This window comes from Vipera ursinii (assembly GCF_947247035.1).
Source record: "Vipera ursinii genome assembly, chromosome: 4".
Lineage (NCBI taxonomy): Eukaryota > Metazoa > Chordata > Lepidosauria > Squamata > Viperidae > Vipera > Vipera ursinii.
The window spans coordinates 84,463,865-84,480,935 of record NC_139514.1 but is presented as its reverse complement, the minus strand read 5'-3'; the positions used below and the strand labels follow the sequence as shown (position 1 = coordinate 84,480,935).

The window sequence follows — 17,071 nt, the reverse complement described above, 5'->3', positions numbered from 1 at the left end:
CCTAAATTGTTTATTGCCATCCTATTTGCAAATATCTTATTTCCTAGTTGAGATGGTGTAGTTGGGCAGCAGGGAGGGGTACAAAGTTCCTGCCTTTGCTGCAGACAACTTGCCTGTGCAACGTATGCCGGCTGGGTCTTTTGGCGCACTCAGCAGCAATTCCTATTGGCTTTCGAAAGCCAATAGGCCAGGGGTAGGCAACCTTGGCTCTTTTATGACTCGTGGACTTTCGAAAGCCAATAGAGGGAGCAGCACAGCTTGTGCAAAAGGTTTTTTTTTTTTGCAGAAAAAAAGGTGCCGGAACGCCGTTCTGAGCGTTCTATGAGAAAAAAAGCCCTGCTGATAACCATCTATTTGAAGGGTCCAATATCCATCATAATTTTGTCAGTCACAATGGCAGAGTGTAGTTTTTTTAGGTAATACAGAGGAGCAGTTTGCCATTGCCTTCTCCTATAGAGTATGAAGTGATGTCTTTGCCACTGTCACTAAAGTGACCATCTACTCCAACATCTTTCTGTATCTCTGCTACGCAATATAGGTACCTGTTTGCTTTAGCTGGGCTTCTAAGAGTATAAACAGTCTTTTATTGAAAAGTTTTATCATACATTTTATCTTTGACAGTCCCCCCTACCCCATCCCTCCCTCCTTACCCCTCCCCCCCTCCCCACCCCCCCGACTTCCCAGAGCTAAGTACAAGGTATAAAAAACAAAAAAAAGAATCATAAACAACCATATGCTAACAACCATAAACTCTAAAATCTATCACTCTCTAGCTCATATAGGATAACTACAAACACTATTAATACAGAATATATAAAAAAAACAGAAAAAAAAGAAAGGAAGACTTATTCAAATGCTACATGAAACTTCTTAGTCCCATATTTGTTCTGGATATACTCAATCCATTCCTCTTAACAGTTTAATAGCCTCCTTAGACTTCACATCCTCTGGATTCAAAATCAAAGCCTTTTCTTTTTCCTTTATTTCATTCTCCAATTCTTTCCTCCTAGCTTCCACAGCACATCTATGTTTATTGTTCATATATATCAACACCCCTCTCATATAGGCCTTGCTAGCATCCCAAACCATGTCCATAGAGGTGCCCTTATTCATATTAATTTCAAAAAAATCCTTCATCCGCTGTTTACATTCTTCCACATTTCTCTGGTTTCTAAACAAATTCTCATTTACGCGCCACGAGCGCCTATCTCTATTCTCCTTATTAATCTCTAGCCAAACTGGGCTATGATCAGAAATAGTTCTTGCACATATCTTCACCTTCTTAATCCTTGAAAAAAAGTCATTAGTCAACAAAATAAAATCGATCCTGGAAAAAGATTGATGTCTGTCAGAAAAAAAAGTATAATCCTTTTCATGCGAATGTCTTTCACGCCAAATATCTCGCAGTTCCAAGTCATCCTTCATTTCAAAAAAGGATTTAGGCAGTCTAGCATGACTTGGGATGCGCTTAAAAGCTCCAGCCTTGTCCATCTGTACATCCAAAACACCATTCCAATCCCCCATAAAAATAAAAGATTTATAATCCAACTGGGTAAACTTTGTATGAAATAAACTAAAAAAGTCAGCTTGTTGTTGATTAGGAGCATATAATCCAACTAAAAGCATCTTTTTACCTTCTAGCAGCAACTCTATCATAACGTATCTTCCATGCTTATCTGCTTCAATTAAGTCCGCTGTTAAAGCACTTTTAACATAAACAACCACTCCATTTTTCTTATTCATTGCAGAAGCAACAAATTGCGTGCCCAACTTTGAGTTCGATAAATACTTTTGGTCCACAACCCTAATATGCATTTCTTGCAAACATATAACATCTATCTTGAATTGTTTTAAATATTGAAAAACTTTCTTCCTCTTCTGTGGTGAATTTAGTCCATTAACGTTCCAAGTTAAAAATTTAGTTGCCATGCATATCATCCCAAAGCTCTTGGAGCACTGCTTTAATAGGACTATCTTTTTTAGGCCGTGCTCCTCCCACTGCTTGGCTGTAAGTACATTTTGGAAATTCCATAGAGTATAAAGAGTCTTGATGTACTCTCACAACATTTTTGATCCATCCCTTACATAAACACCAATCTCCAGTGTAATAAGGCTTGAGGGGACTCCTAGTAGTAAGTTACCCCAATAAAATTACCCCTTAATTCGTTCAAAGTTTGCGGCTACCTCAATTTGGTATACTTCAAGTATGTTGGGACTGCAATTCCTAGAATTCCTAGGTATCTGGGAACACATTTTCAAATTCCACATTTGAAAAGCGAAGGGCGGTATATAAAACAAACAAACAAATAAATAAATAAATTAAGTGCCTTAAATAAGGTAGACAATTGGATAAGCATGAAGGATTTTAGACATTCAGCTATAAATGGCATTTTCTTGCTTAGCAACCAGAGATACCAGATTCTAAAACTAGATCGTTTTCTTCTGTGATCTCTATGTGCTATCCTTTTCTAAGTTCTAAGAATATACATCTGTATAAACATCTGACAGCCTATCCTCTAGAACATCCATTCCTCTTTTCATTTTAATATATTAGACAACTATCTAGCTGACATTGAATTTTTTTATGCTTGTAGAGATAGATGCTCGTTCAGAAAAAGTGAAAAGGTTATTTTTAATAAAAAGTTGGAATTGTAATTGAGCTGATATAATACGATATAGCAAGATTGAAACAAACCACGACTCCCTCCATACAGGGAAAATTTCCTTGAGTCATACTTGGATATCCTATTTGCAAATAATATCTTACTTACCTAGTTGAGATGGTGTAGTTTGGGAGCAGGGAGCAGTGCAAAGTTCCTCCCTTTGCTGCAACTTGCCTGTGCAACATTTGCCAGCCGGGTCTTTTGGCGCGCTCAGCAGCAATTCCTATTGGCTTTTGAAAGCCAATAGCATAGCTGACTCGGGAATTCTGGGAGTTGAAGTCCATGAGTCATAAAAGAGCCAAGGTTGCCTACCACTGCAATAGGCTTTTGAAAGCCAATAGCAGCACAGCTTGTGCAAAAATGTTTTTTTTTCCAAAAAAAAAAAATGGTGCCAGAATGCCGTTCTGAGCATTCTATGAGAAAAAAAGTCCTATTGATTTGTAATCTTATAGAGCAACCCCCGTGCTGCAGCCCACCACTGGGCTGCGACCCATTTGGAACCAGGCCACACAAGTGGGTGAGCGAACATGCATGCGCACAGCTCTACTCTCTTCCACTCACACAGAACTATTCCCTCCCCCTTGCCAGGTCGCCAAGCCAGAAAGATTGGGGACAGCTGTTATAGTGAAGAGTTATCAAAATTGTGGTGATGAAGAATGAAAGTAACTGGGGGCGGAGCCAGCTGTCAGAGCGGGCAGCTGTGTGAATGGGCTTCTCTATATCACACAACCTCTCCTCCAGTGTCTGCGGGGGCTCCTTGGAGCCATAGGAGGTCCTGGAGGGTCAGCTGAAGTTGCGGGTGTCCCGGAGAACCTACATGAGCAGCGGCCCGTGTTGGGGATCTGGAGAAAAACCTGATGCAAACGGAATGAGGAGAAGGAGGCCAGTAATGGCCAACATGAAGATCTGACAGAGGGACGGAACTAGTGGAACAACGGTGGAACGGAGCTGACAAAAAGTAATTCCAAGATTTTTACATTTAAAAAGTGAAAGGGAGCGCTTTTGAAAGAGATGCTGGCTAGAAGAGGGAGCCTTACCGAGAGGGAGCGAGCGGCGAGAGAAGTGGCGAGACATAAGGTGACAGGCAAGAGCAACAAGAAGAAGGAGCCAGGAAGTTAGAAGATCGTAAACTAGCCATGAGATCAGGCAAACTGATAGAAAGGTAATGGGAAAAGATAAGTTTTTGAGTCTTGGAGACTGAACTCTTGAGAAAACGAGTGTGGAGTACAAGGAAAGTGAATAGTTTGGACAGACTTTGAAGTTTTGATTTATAAGCCACGGGAGTATAACGGATCCAAGATGGAGAAAGTGACACAGCAACCTTAGGACTGCAGTTTTGATAGTGAGACAATTACTGGCTATTGGCTGAAGAAAAAGATATAAAAGGTGCCACAAATTTGGAGTTGGAAATTTATAATTAAAAGGAAAGTGACTTTGATGGGACAGGAAGATAAAGGTGATATATAAATATAGATAAAAAGACACACATAAAAATAAATATATAGACTGATTGCTTGCTATATTTGTGAAATAACTATATTGCTGCGATTATTGATTGCTAGAATTGGATAGAATTGAAATAATCAATTAGCTAAGGAATTAATCACTTGATTGTTTTATATATATATAATTTGATTGATATATTGATAAAGGTTTATTTAAGGCTAAAGGAATTAAGTATTTGTAAAGAGTGGTATTAATTGAGTAATATCTTAGGGATTTGGTCGGATTTATTAATATCATAAGAGCCACAACAGATTAGAGATAGAGGACAGGGTGGCTGTTGATTTTGATATATCTCCCCCAAATTAGGAGATAGAAAAGGAGGTAGTGGTGGAAGGAGATAGAGGGGGGAAAAGAAGGTGGAAATACCCCATAAAGAGTATTTTTTATAAAAATCTGGTTAAATATGACAAGCATGCCGAACTTAACAAAGATTAGTGCAAGAAAGAGGGCAGCGCCACAGGGGTTAGGGATGTCTTCAGGCCCTTCTAGTCAGAAGTCCATTGATGACATGCTATAAAGGGAAAGGTCAAATTCCTTTAAAGATTTACAAGCCCTTCTGCAAAATATGCAAGAAGCAATAACTAAGAATCTGTCACGCCCCGCGGGCCCGACGCTCATCGGCACCGCGGGCTCGACACTTCCCGGCGCCTGGCCCGACGCCTACCACCTGCTCCGACGACCACCGCCCTGCCCGGGCTGCATCCGCTCTCCAACGGCTGTGGCGGCGACGGCGGCCTGCTAGCAGCTGTTCCAGCATCTCGGCTGAAGCTCCGGAGGTGCGCGCGTGCGCTCTGCGGCCCGATCCCGCCCTGCCGGCTATGGTGGCCTCGCAGGGTTTTGGGCCCACCGCAGCTGAGCACCCGACACCTGGGCCGCCGGCGGACCTGAAACAGCAGACCGGGCCTGCCACAGCTGAGCGCTCGACTCCTGGGCCGACAGCGGGCCTGACACGGCCGTCCGGCCCTTGGGAGCTGCTAGAACAGAAGCGTGGAGGAGCTAGGTCAGGGGAGCGGAGCCCGGCCAGGGGCTCACTGGCTTTGCGAAGGGGGGGCAAGCAGCAGGGAGGGGCAACGCTGACAGCGTCGGGGAAAGCAGTGGCGATTCTGGGGACGGGTGTGGGGGTGGCGTCTGGGGCCGACGAGGCAAGTAAACGCGAGGGTGCTCACCTGGGGGGTGGAGGGTGCTGGGTGTCGGGACGCATTACAAAGGGAGGGGTTTGGGAGGAACGGGCATTAAGGGAGGGGTGGATGTGGGCGCGGTTGGGTGGGCCGTGGGTGTGTACATGCAATATGTATTTAACAGCATTGGGTGCCGGTAGCAGCCAACGCTGGCTTCATTCCTTTTGGTGTTTGTTCGCGTTTGCAATAAACTGTTCCTGAAGAACTCAGCATTCGTCTCGGTTGCTTGTTTTTCCTGCTCTCCGGACGAGGCTTGAGAGAATCACGAAGAGATGACGAAAGAGATAGGCCAAGTGAGAAATGATACTGGTGAGCTCAAGCAAAAAATGGGATTCAACAACAATTAATAAAAAATGAGCAAAGATTACAGGAAATGGAAGTAAGAATGGAGAAGGAGGAGAAGAAAGTAGAGGACTTAAGTGAAACACTAATATGGGCGAACAGAGAGCTTGAAACAACAGTGATCTTCCTGGAAGCAGAGAAAGCTGCCCACTATCTGTGCTTTCAAAATGTTAAGGAAAAAAAAAGGTGAAGATGGCGGACTTAATGGCGAAGGCATTAGGCATAGGAAAAGATGAAATGTTGGTGGAAATTGATGAGACGTATAGGGTCCAAACTAACTATGCGAGGAGACATAATCTTCTGAAAGAAGTACATGTGAGATTGGTTAAAAAATTGACCCGGGATGAATTACTACATAGATCAAGAGAGGAGCCGCTAGACTATGGAGGACAACAAATAACAATTCTCAAACAAATACCTAAAAGAATGAGGGATTTGAGACGAGGCTACCAATTTTTGACATCGAAATTGATTAGATATAAGGTGAACTTTAGATGGCTAACTCCAGAAGGCATTCTAGTCACGTGGCAAGATAGAAGGTATAGATTAGACTCGATAGACAAGGCAGATTTTTATAAGCTCCACTTTAACAATGAAGATGAAGTAGAAGACCAAAATGGAGGGGACATAAGAAAAAGGGATGCAAGACAGATGGCTATAGTAGGGAAGGTATTAGGAACATTGGTTAGAGGAAATAAATCTGGAGAGATTACAGAGAAATATGACGGCAGAGACAAAGAAACAAGAGAGATCTGTACAACGAGAAGCACAAGACCCAGATATAAGTAAAATAGAGATGAATGCAGGATTTTGTCACTGAATATTAATGGTTTAAACTCACCAATGAAAAGACGGAAAATCTTTAATAAACTTATTTGTCAAAAATTAGATACAATTGCAATTCAGGAAGTTCATATAAAAGAACAACAGAAATACTTGTTAGATCAACCAAAATTAGGAAATATATTTGTATCATTAGATCAACAAAAAAGAGTGGGGTGGTATTATATGTGAATGAGAAATTGGTAGCTAAACAAATTTATAAAGATAGAGAAGGTAGAATATTGATAATTGAGGTAGAAATAAACCATAGGAAAGTAGTGATTGTAGAAATATATGCCCCTAATGGAAACCAAGAAGTTTTTTAAAATGTTACATAATAAGATATGTGATATAGACTACGATGAGATCTGTGTGCTAGGAGACTTCAATGCTATTATTGATAATAATTTGGACTACAAGGTAATAAGACCAGGAAAAGGAAAAGAAGAACACTACCAAGATCCTTTTTCAAATTGGCCAAAGATCTAAACATCCAGGACATATGGAGAGAAAGGAATCGTGAGGCTAGACAGTATACATATTATTCCAATCGACATAGTTCATGGTCTAGGATTGACATGGTGTGGATGTCAAGGGAAATTAACTCTGAAGTCGAAGATGTGTGCATAGAAACAAGCACCTGGGCAGACCACAACCCTGTGAAATTTAGCTGGAAAGGGTCCAAAAAAACACCTAGATGGACTATACAAAGATCAATATTAAAAGAAGATGACTTCAGATTAAAGATGGAGAGAGAATTGGACTTCTTTTTAAAAGAAAATGAAGCTGAAGACACCTCTGTCTAAAATCATTGGGACACAACTAAGGCTATTAATGAGAGGAGTAGCTATAGCATATATGGCGAAAAAGAATAAGGAGAAAAAACAACAGAAAATGTTAGAAGGGGAATACAAAAGATTAGAAACAATACTCCAACAAGAACCACAAAAAAGAATGTAAAACAACAAATGGACTTAATTACACATAAACTTAACATTTTAGATAAAAAATTAGCACAACAGATAAGATGTATAAAACAGAACTTTTTCGAAAATGCAAACAAACCTGGTCGATGGCTTGCACACAAATTTTAAAAAAACAAAATGAGAAAAGTTGGATTAGTAAATTATGAGATGACAAAGGGAGAATACACTATCAAGAAGAGAAAAAAATTATAGCCCAGGAATTTTACGAGAAATTATATAAGGAAGATAGCCAGGAAAATGAGGAGAAAGTGGAGGAATGTTTCAAAAAAGCAACACTACCAAAAGTTACAGACGAAATTAAAAATATGTTGAATGAAGAAATTAGGATGTCAGAGGTGATAATGGCCATTAACAAACAAAAAAATAACAAAGCATTGGGTCCTGACGGCCTCCCAATAGAAATGTATAAGGAAAAACAAAACATTTTAGGACGACCTTTATTGGATGTGTTTAACGCGGTCCTGGATGAAGCAAAATCTCCAAAGTCATGGTCAGAGGCGAATATTGTCCTGATTCCAAAAGATAACACAGACCATACATCAATTCAAAACTATAGACCAATATCTTTACTTAATTCTGACTATAAGATATTCACAACAATTATAGCTAAGCAATTAAAAAGGTTTTTAAATAATTTTATACATGTGGACCACAATGGATTTCTAGCCAAAAGACAAACTAAACACAACATTAGGATAATATTGGACACCCTAGAATATTACGAAATACATAGTGGACAACAAATGGCGTTATTATTCCTAAATGCCCAGAAGGCTTTTGATAACGTTAAGTGGCCATTTATATATCAACAACTTAGGTATATGGATATGGGTGAAAAATTTATAAATATAATAAAGGCAATATATACTAATCAAGAAGCTAAAATAATAATAAATGGGGAAACAACCAGGAAATTTCAAATACAAAAAGGAACACGACAAGGATGTCCTTTATCCCCATTACTATTTATACTGACGCTAGAGGTCCTAATGAGGATAATTAGGAATGAACCGCATATAAAAGGATTAGAAATTAAAAAAGAAATTTTTAAACTTCAAGTATTTGCGGATGATTTGGTCTTTATTATGGAGGATCCACAAAAATCGGGACCAAAACTGTTGGAAAAATTAGATAAATATGGAGAAGTCACTGGGCTGAAAATAAACAAGGGTAAAACTAAAATGATTGTTAAAAATATGATGAATAAACAGAAAAAAACTTGGCTAGGATTATGGCTATACAAATAGTTAAGAAGATAAAATATCTAGGAATTACTATTACGGCCAGATGCACTTCAATCAAAGAAGACAATTATGACAAAATAGTGAAACAAATAAAAGAAGACATGGAAAGATGGGGAAATTTGAGCCTTTCATTGTTAGGGAGAATTGCTGTCATAAAAATGAATGTATTACCTAAAATCCTATTCCTCTTCCAAAATATTCCTATACAACTTGATCAAAATTTTTTTGGGAACCTGAATAAATTGACATTAAATTTTATATGGTAAGGGAAAAAACCAAGGATTAAAATGAAACATCTGGAGGATATTAAAGAAAATGGGGGATTTGGACTACCAGACTGGGAAACATATTATCATGCAGTGGCATTAACTTTTATTAGAGAATGGATAATTTTAAAGAATAAAAGATTATTAACTCTAGAAGGCCATGATCTGCAATTAGGCTGGCACACATTCCTATGGATTGAGAAGCAAAGGTTATATCAACATTTTCAAAACCATTGGATTAGACAAGCGCTACTTAAAATTTACATTGTACAAAAGGGAGCAACCAAAACCATCCCAAAGAAAAAGAAATGCAAGAAAGCAAAATGGCTGAGGAAGCTTTGCAAATAGCTGAGGAAAGGAGGGAAGTGAAAGGCAAGGGAGAAAAAGAAAGATACGCCCAATTGAATGCAGAATTCCAGAGAATAGCTAGAAGAGATAAGAATGCCTTCTTAAATGAACAGTGCAAAGAAATAGAAGAAAATAATAGAATAGAGAGGACCAGAGATCTTTTCAACAAAATTGAAGAGATGAAGGGAACGTTTCATGCAAAAATGGGCATGATAAAGGACCAAAATGGCAGGGACCTAACAGAGGCAGAAGAGATTAAGAAGAGGTGGCAAAATTACACAGAAGAACTATACAAGAATGAGCTTAACGTCCCTGATAATCACAATGAGGTGGTCACTGACCTCGAGCCAGACATCCTAGAATGTGAAGTGAAGTGGGCCTTAGAAAAGCTGAGCAACAACAAAGCTAGTGGAGGTGACAGTATTCCAGCTGAGCTATTCAAAATCTTAAATGACGATGCAGTAAAAGTGCTACACTCAATTTGCCAGAAAATTTGGAAAACTCAACAGTGGCCACAGGATTGGAAAAGATCAGTTTACATTCCAATTCCAAAGAAAGGCAGTGCCAAAGAATGTTCAAACTATCGCACCATTGCACTCATTTCTCACGCTAGTAAAGTTATGCTTAAAATCCTACAAGCTAGACTCCAGCAGTATGTGGATCGAGAACTACCAGAAGTACAGGCAGGACTTCGAAGAGGCAGAGGAACTAGAGATCAAATTGCCAACATGCGCTGGATCATGGAAAAAGCTAGAGAATTCCAGAAAAACATCTACTTCTGCTTCATTGACTATGCTAAAGCCTTTGATTGTGTGGATCATAACAAACTGTGGCAAGTTCTTAAAGAGATAGGCGTACCAGACCATCTTATTTGTCTCTTGAGAAACCTATATGTGGGCCAAGAAGCAACAGTGAGAACTGGACACGGAACCACTGATTGGTTCAAAATTGGGAAAGGAGTCCGGCAAGGCTGTATACTGTTGCCCTGCCTATTTAACTTATATGCAGAGCACATCATGAGAAAGGCAGGGCTAGATGAATCAAAAGTTGGAATTAAGATTGCTGGAAGAAATATCAACAACCTAAGATATGCAGATGATACCACTCTAATGGCAGAAAGTGAAGAGGAACTAAAGAGCCTCTTGTTGCGAGTGAAGAAGGAGAGTGCAAAACTTGGGTTGAAACTAAACATTAAGAAAACCAAGATCATGGCATCTGGCCCTCTCAATTCCTGGCAAATAGATGGGGAAGAAATGGAGGTAGTGACAGATTTTATTTTCCTGGGCTCCAAGATCACTGCAGATGGGGACTGTAGCCAAGAAATTAAAAGACGCTTGCTCCTGGGGAGGAAAGCCATGGCAAATCTAGACAGCACACTAAAAAGCAGAGACATCACTCTGTCAACAAAAGTGCGTATAGTCAAGGCTATGGTCTTCCCAGTTGCAATGTATGGCAGTGAAAGCTGGACCATAAAAAAGGCTGAGGGCCAAAGAATTGAGGCCTTTGAACTATGGTGCTGGAGAAGACTCCTGCGAGTCCCTTGGACTGCAAGGCGATCAAACCGGTCAGTCCTAGAGGAGATCAACCCTGACTGCTCTTTAGAAGGCCAGATCCTGAAGCTAAAACTCAAATACTTTGGCCACCTAATGAGAAGTAAGGACTCACTGGAGAAGAGCCTAATGCTGGGAAAGATTGAGGGCAAGAGAAGAAGGGAATGACAGAGAATGAGGTGGCTGGATGGAGTCACTGAAGCAGTAGGCGTGAGCTTAAATGTACTCCAGAAGATGGCAGAGGACAGGAAGGCCTGGAGGAACATTGTCCATAGGGTCGCGATGGGTCGGACACAACTTCACAGCTAACAACAACAACTTAAAATTTGGAATAAAATTAGAAAATAAAATTACATTAAAGTACCAGTCTGGTTGTCCACCCTTGAAGCGATAGTCTACCCAAATTTGTTCAATTTGGAAAAACAGTACTACATATAAGGATATTACGAATGAAATGGGAGAACTGAAATCTAGACAGGAACTAATACAAGGGATAAAATTGGAATGGTGGGCTTACCTACAGATACAAACACAATATGGGAAGGATAAGAAAGAGTGGGGGATAAATATTGAAGAAACTGCATTGGATAAAATTTTATTGGGGCTAGATGAGAAACAAATAAGGAAATTGTATAGTTTGCTATTGGGGTACAAAATGTTTGAGGAACAAGTTAAAGAACCAATGCTGATATGGGTTAAAATTTGGGATATGGCATTGATTTTGATATCTGGCAAACTCTCTGGGATAGAAATAAAAAGATAACGCTGTCCTCAGCTTATAAAGAAAATTTATATAAAATGTTTTATCGGTGGCATCTCCTCCCAGCACGATTAGCCAAAATATACAAGACAATATCCCCTAGCTGTTGGAAGTGTTCCGAAGAATTAGGTACTTATTTTCATGTTTGGTGGTCCTGTAATAAGACGCAAAAGTATTGGCAAAGGATTCGGACATGGCTAGAGGAAATATTAGGATGGAGAGTTGAATGTAGACCAGAATTTTTCCTGCTTGGCATAACAAAAGAGAAACATAGCAAAGAAGAGTTATATTTAATAATACATATCATCACAGCAGCAAGAATGACGTTCGCTCGGAAATGAAAAAACAGTGAAATACTGGAAGAGAGTGAAGTGATAAGTAAAATTTGGTCATGTGCAGAAATGAACAAGTTAACTTTGGAAATTAAAAATAAAGACCAGTCAGATTACTACAAAATTTGGAATAAGTTTTACTCATGGTGGGATCAGAAAGGAAGGTCACAACAGAAACACACAGGATGCTGATTTCACATATTACTAGAATAAGGTGGTTGATAAGATTGAATATTCTATAACTGTATATAAATGATATGTACATAAAGTGTATATATGTATATAAAACACAAAAATGATGTAATGACAAGAAGGATTGTCAGACCATTAACACCTTGTCCAAAGTTTTAAATAATAACATTTGTTATAAAATAATAACAAAAAAGGATGAAAGTAACTTCTTGGCATATTTTTTATCTTACTTGTTTTTCTTTTTTTGCATTCTTTAAATCTTTTGCTAAGTTTAGTTTGTATTTAAGTACTGCAGTTAAAAATCTTTAATAAATATTATGAAAAAAGTACAGAATAATTAATAACTAACTAAACTAACTCAACCATCAAGATCATTCAAAAAAATTTAGCATCAAATATGGCTGAAAATATAACTGTGATATTCAGTATCATTCAGATGCAAATGAAACTGCAAGACTACTAACTTTACTTGGAATATTTAAAACTATCCTGTAGTTCCAATGAGAGAAATTTTCTGTCTTAAAATTTAATAATATTAAATTAACACTATATTAACAAGTGAAAAGGGGAGAGATTAAATAAACAATGATCTCTCCACATACTCTGGGTTCCTAATCTCAAAATCTACAAATTGAAAATATCCAAAATAACAGCAGTTATTGAGCCTTATGAACTATCTCAACACTGGAACACAAATCAAGATGATGGCCTGCAAACAATAATTCAAGTTGCTTGTGCTGAAGCTGCCAATCATTTAAACCTCCAATTCCAAAAATACTGGTGGAAGATATGCTGCACAGTGAGGAATGTTTCTTTTGTGGGGATGAAATAAGGAAAGAGAAACAATTTTCACTGCCTCCTCTACTACAAATTAGGATTCAAATGGGTCTTCAAAGGTCCTTACTCAACCTTCACAATACTGAAAATTCCTCTGCTTGTGCTTCAGCTGTCATCATATTAATGGCGTTGCTCTCTACTTTCTATGAAACAAAAGTTCTGCTTTAGCTTTGTGAGAGAAGGAAGAGTCTTTGGACTGTATTAGTTAACTGGGATACTTCCATATTCCAATGAACAGCTAGGGCATCGATGACAAAAACTTCCCCGAACACATTTAACCATCCAGATTCATCAGGTGCAGAGTAAGGCCATTTTAATTGAAAAACATTCCTGCACAAGTTTGGAGTAGCCATCAATTTAAACAGATGAGTGATTTGTCCCTTATTAATGTCTGGGACCAGATACATGTTGAGTCAGGTTTCTGGCCATCATAGATTTCACAAAACTCTAAGTTATTTCTACCTGGGCAGCCCGAGTTTGGACATTGAGAACTGATTGCCATGCATGAAATAATCTTACCTAATTCTGAAGAGAGATGGAAAGCAGTGAAATAGAAAATTCGGTAACATTAGCCCTAAAATGACCCTGTCACCAAAACTCAGCAGCAGGCACTCAAATCTGAGTTTCAGATGAAAATTTGGTCAGCAAAAGGGAAATTCAATAGACCATTACTGTGCCACTTCTTTAACCTCTACTCTTTTCATATTATACAATAGAGTACCCCCACTTAAACAGTGAATTCTATCTCGTCAGTCAATTGATAACATGGCTGGTTGGTGCTTTCATGCAGGATTAAATTCTGGGGAAACAGATGGCAAAGCAATAACTGATTCGATAACTGAAAAAGATGACTTTTAAGATTAGGAGGAATACCAATGCTATCAATTTGAAAGCTCCAGTTAGGCAACAAGAAGGCAAATCATGACTTTTCCTCCTTTCATCAATAAGGATCAAGTTGCATTTTCCCAGAATTTCTCGTTCCTTTGGTTACTTATTTTGTTTGCTCCAAAACTATTTTCCATATAGGGAATATTAGCATCTAGCAAGAGGAACAACGGTTATATATCACTTAAGCCTTATTTGCTTTTTACAGAAACAAGAGTACAGATAGTCCTGAACTTACGACCATTCAACAACAATTCAAGGTTACGATGGCCTAAGAAAAAATGATTGTAATTCAAACACTTGGCAACTGGCTTGCACTTACGATTGGTTGTAACATGCCACAGTCACTTGATTACAATTGTGAGTTTCAATTTCCCAGTCAGTTTCCAACAAATACCGTATTTTCCGGCGTATAAGACGACTGGGCGTATAAGACGACCCCTGACTTTTGAGAGGATTTTCAAGATTTTTCGTCTTATACGCCGGAAAATACTTACATGCCAGTTGCCAAGTGTCCAACACAAGCCCGATTCAGACCCGTCTGATGCAGATGGTGCAAAGCCCTGCCGGTTCCCGCCCGACGCCGGATGGCTCCGCCAATGCCACCTCGAGAGGGAAGGGTGTGAGGTGCCTGCCACGGCTCCCTGAGGACTCCTTAGCAGCCGGGGAGCGCGCGCGTGCATAGGACTGCCCTGCCGGCTCCTGCCCGACGTCGGACGGCTCCGCCGGTGCCACATTGAGAGGGACGGGCGTGGGGCGCCTGCCACAGCTCCCCGAGGACTCTTTAGCAGCCGGGGAGCACGTGCGTGCGCAGGACTGCCCTGCCAGCTCCCTCCTGATGCCAGCCTGCCCTGCTTCCTCCACAGTGAGAGGGGAGGGCGTGCCTTCCCGGGCTCGTCGACTTGCAGCCACGCCAGAGCTGAAAGGGGCTTTTCCTTCCACCCACCCTTTGGAATAAACGCAAGAGCTCCCAGGGTCTGGTGTTTGCAAGGGGGAGGGGAAGGGGCTTAGAGGCTCTTGGGGGTGGGAAGGGAGAGTCACGTTGGACGGGGGACTGGACTAAGGAGGCTTGAAGTTGCTTTGCAAGAACAGGGGCGCTCGATTGATTTATGTACTATTTTCCAGCGTATAAGACGACCCCCCAACTTTTGAGAAGATTTTCATGGGTTAAAAAGTCGTCTTATACGCCGGAAAATACGGTACACAGTTGGGAAAGCTGAAATCACTTAACAACCATGTGATCACTTAATGACCAATGTAAAATGGTTGTAAAATTGGGTCTGGTTACATGATTTGATTTTTATTTTATTTTATTAGATTTATATACCGCTCCTCTCCAAGGACTCAGGGCAGTGTACAGGGCAAAAAACACTAACAACACACAAGATATAAAAATTAAAACAAGATTAAATCAATAGCCCTAAGTAATAAATACATTCTAAAATTTAAAATTTTTAAAATATAACTCTAAAATCCAATCCCTCAGTCCAGGCCGGCCTGTTCAAACAACCAAGTCTTCAGTCATAAGTGACCACACTAACTTATGATGCGAATTCTGGTCCCAACTCTGGGTGTAAGTTAAGGTCTACCTGCATGAAGACATATTTTCTTAACAAGTAGAGAACACTAGCCAACAAAATACTAAAAAAAAGACACTTAATACCTCATTATTCCTGAGACTACTATGTACAGCGCCAACTCCCAATTTGGTCTGGGCAAAGCTTCTGCACAAGTTGCTAACATGTGATAGGGAAGAGATGCATTTAATACAAATATAAATTCGGAACCTCCTGCTGTGGTTAGTTTCAGTTCACGAATGACTCTGGAAGTAGTGAAATCTGGTGTAAACCTATTGGAATAAAGAAAGACTTTTTTTACTTATCCAGGTTATATCATTTACAACAATAACAAAAAAGCAACTTTGCAAATTCAAATGAAGTTAGAGCCATTCTAAAAGTCAATGTCATTTTTGATGGTCCAACAATAACCAAAGATATGTCATAATTTCCTTCAATTCTTGTTAAAACAATTATGCAGCAATATTGAAAATGTGAAGGAAGCTATGTGAATGTTATTTTAAAATCCTTTCACATTTGGGTCCTGTTTGAATTTTGTTTTTATTTCTTTCACTATGCAATCATGCATTCTTTCATTATGAAACAATATTTTGGTGTTCATGGCAAGATAAATATAAGTAAAATAATATGGGAGCATACAAAACTATTGAAAAATACAAGAAACTTAACAGAACATCCATGATAAATTGTTCTTGTTTATAGATAAATGAAAGAAATAATGAAGCTCTCCCTAATGAACTTTCATATTCTATAATTCACAAGGCTCTTAGATATTTAGGCTATTTAAGTATAGGCTATCCTCTACCTTGATCTCAGGTGGCATATTGAGTCCAAGATTGCTATGTTCAGCCATGCACATACGGTATCCAGAAAGACCCCAGAGTAAGACATTATGATACATGAATAACTCAGTAGTAGTCTGTAAATGAAGACTCAATCATCCAGGCCAAAAGTATCTAAAAAGGTTAAATCATGGCAGCTGGACCAAAGTTTATTAAACTGAGACGTTTTGTTATTCAACCATTTTGGATGAGTAATGAAACATCTCAGTTTAATAAACCCACAATAACATGAAGGTATCAGGGCTTTTAGTATAGACCCATTTGCCATTCCACTGAAGCATAAATACTTTATAGTTATAGTTTATAGTTTATTTGATTTATATACCGCCCTTCTCCTTGGTGGGACTCAGGGCGGTTCACAGGGCATACATAAGAAACACTATACAAAAATTAAAAAGAATTAAATCCATGCCCAATTAAAAACAGAAGTACAGATTAAAAACAATTAAAAGCCCATAATCCCCCATCAGGCCAGACCAGCTAATTCGAACAGATGGGTCTTCAGGCCCCGACGGAAAGTTCGAAGGTCTGGTGCCATCCGGAGCTCCACCGGCAATTGATTCCATAAAGCCGGAGCCCCCACAGAGAAGGCCCTCCCCCTGGGGGCCACCAGTCGACATTCCCTGACTGGCGGCACCCTGAGGAGGCCCTCTCTGTGGGAACGCACAGGGCGGAGGGGAGTCGATGCCGGCAGCAGGTGGTCCCTGAGGTAACCCGGACCCATGCCATGTAGGGCCTTAA

The 17,071-nt window shown here is 39.6% G+C and overlaps 1 protein-coding gene across 3 annotated transcripts in view; it reads right to left on the bottom strand.

Moving 5' to 3' along the window:
- TMEM131 (transmembrane protein 131) overlaps positions 1-17,071 on the bottom strand; it is a 165,594-nt gene that overhangs the window by 37,652 nt on the left and 110,871 nt on the right. For all 3 annotated transcript variants that reach the window (XM_083361487.1, XM_083361485.1, XM_083361486.1), the window contains one exon: positions 15,575-15,760. In XM_083361487.1, coding sequence (XP_083217613.1) covers positions 15,575-15,760 — 186 coding nt within the window. The remainder of the gene's footprint in view (positions 1-15,574; positions 15,761-17,071) is intronic.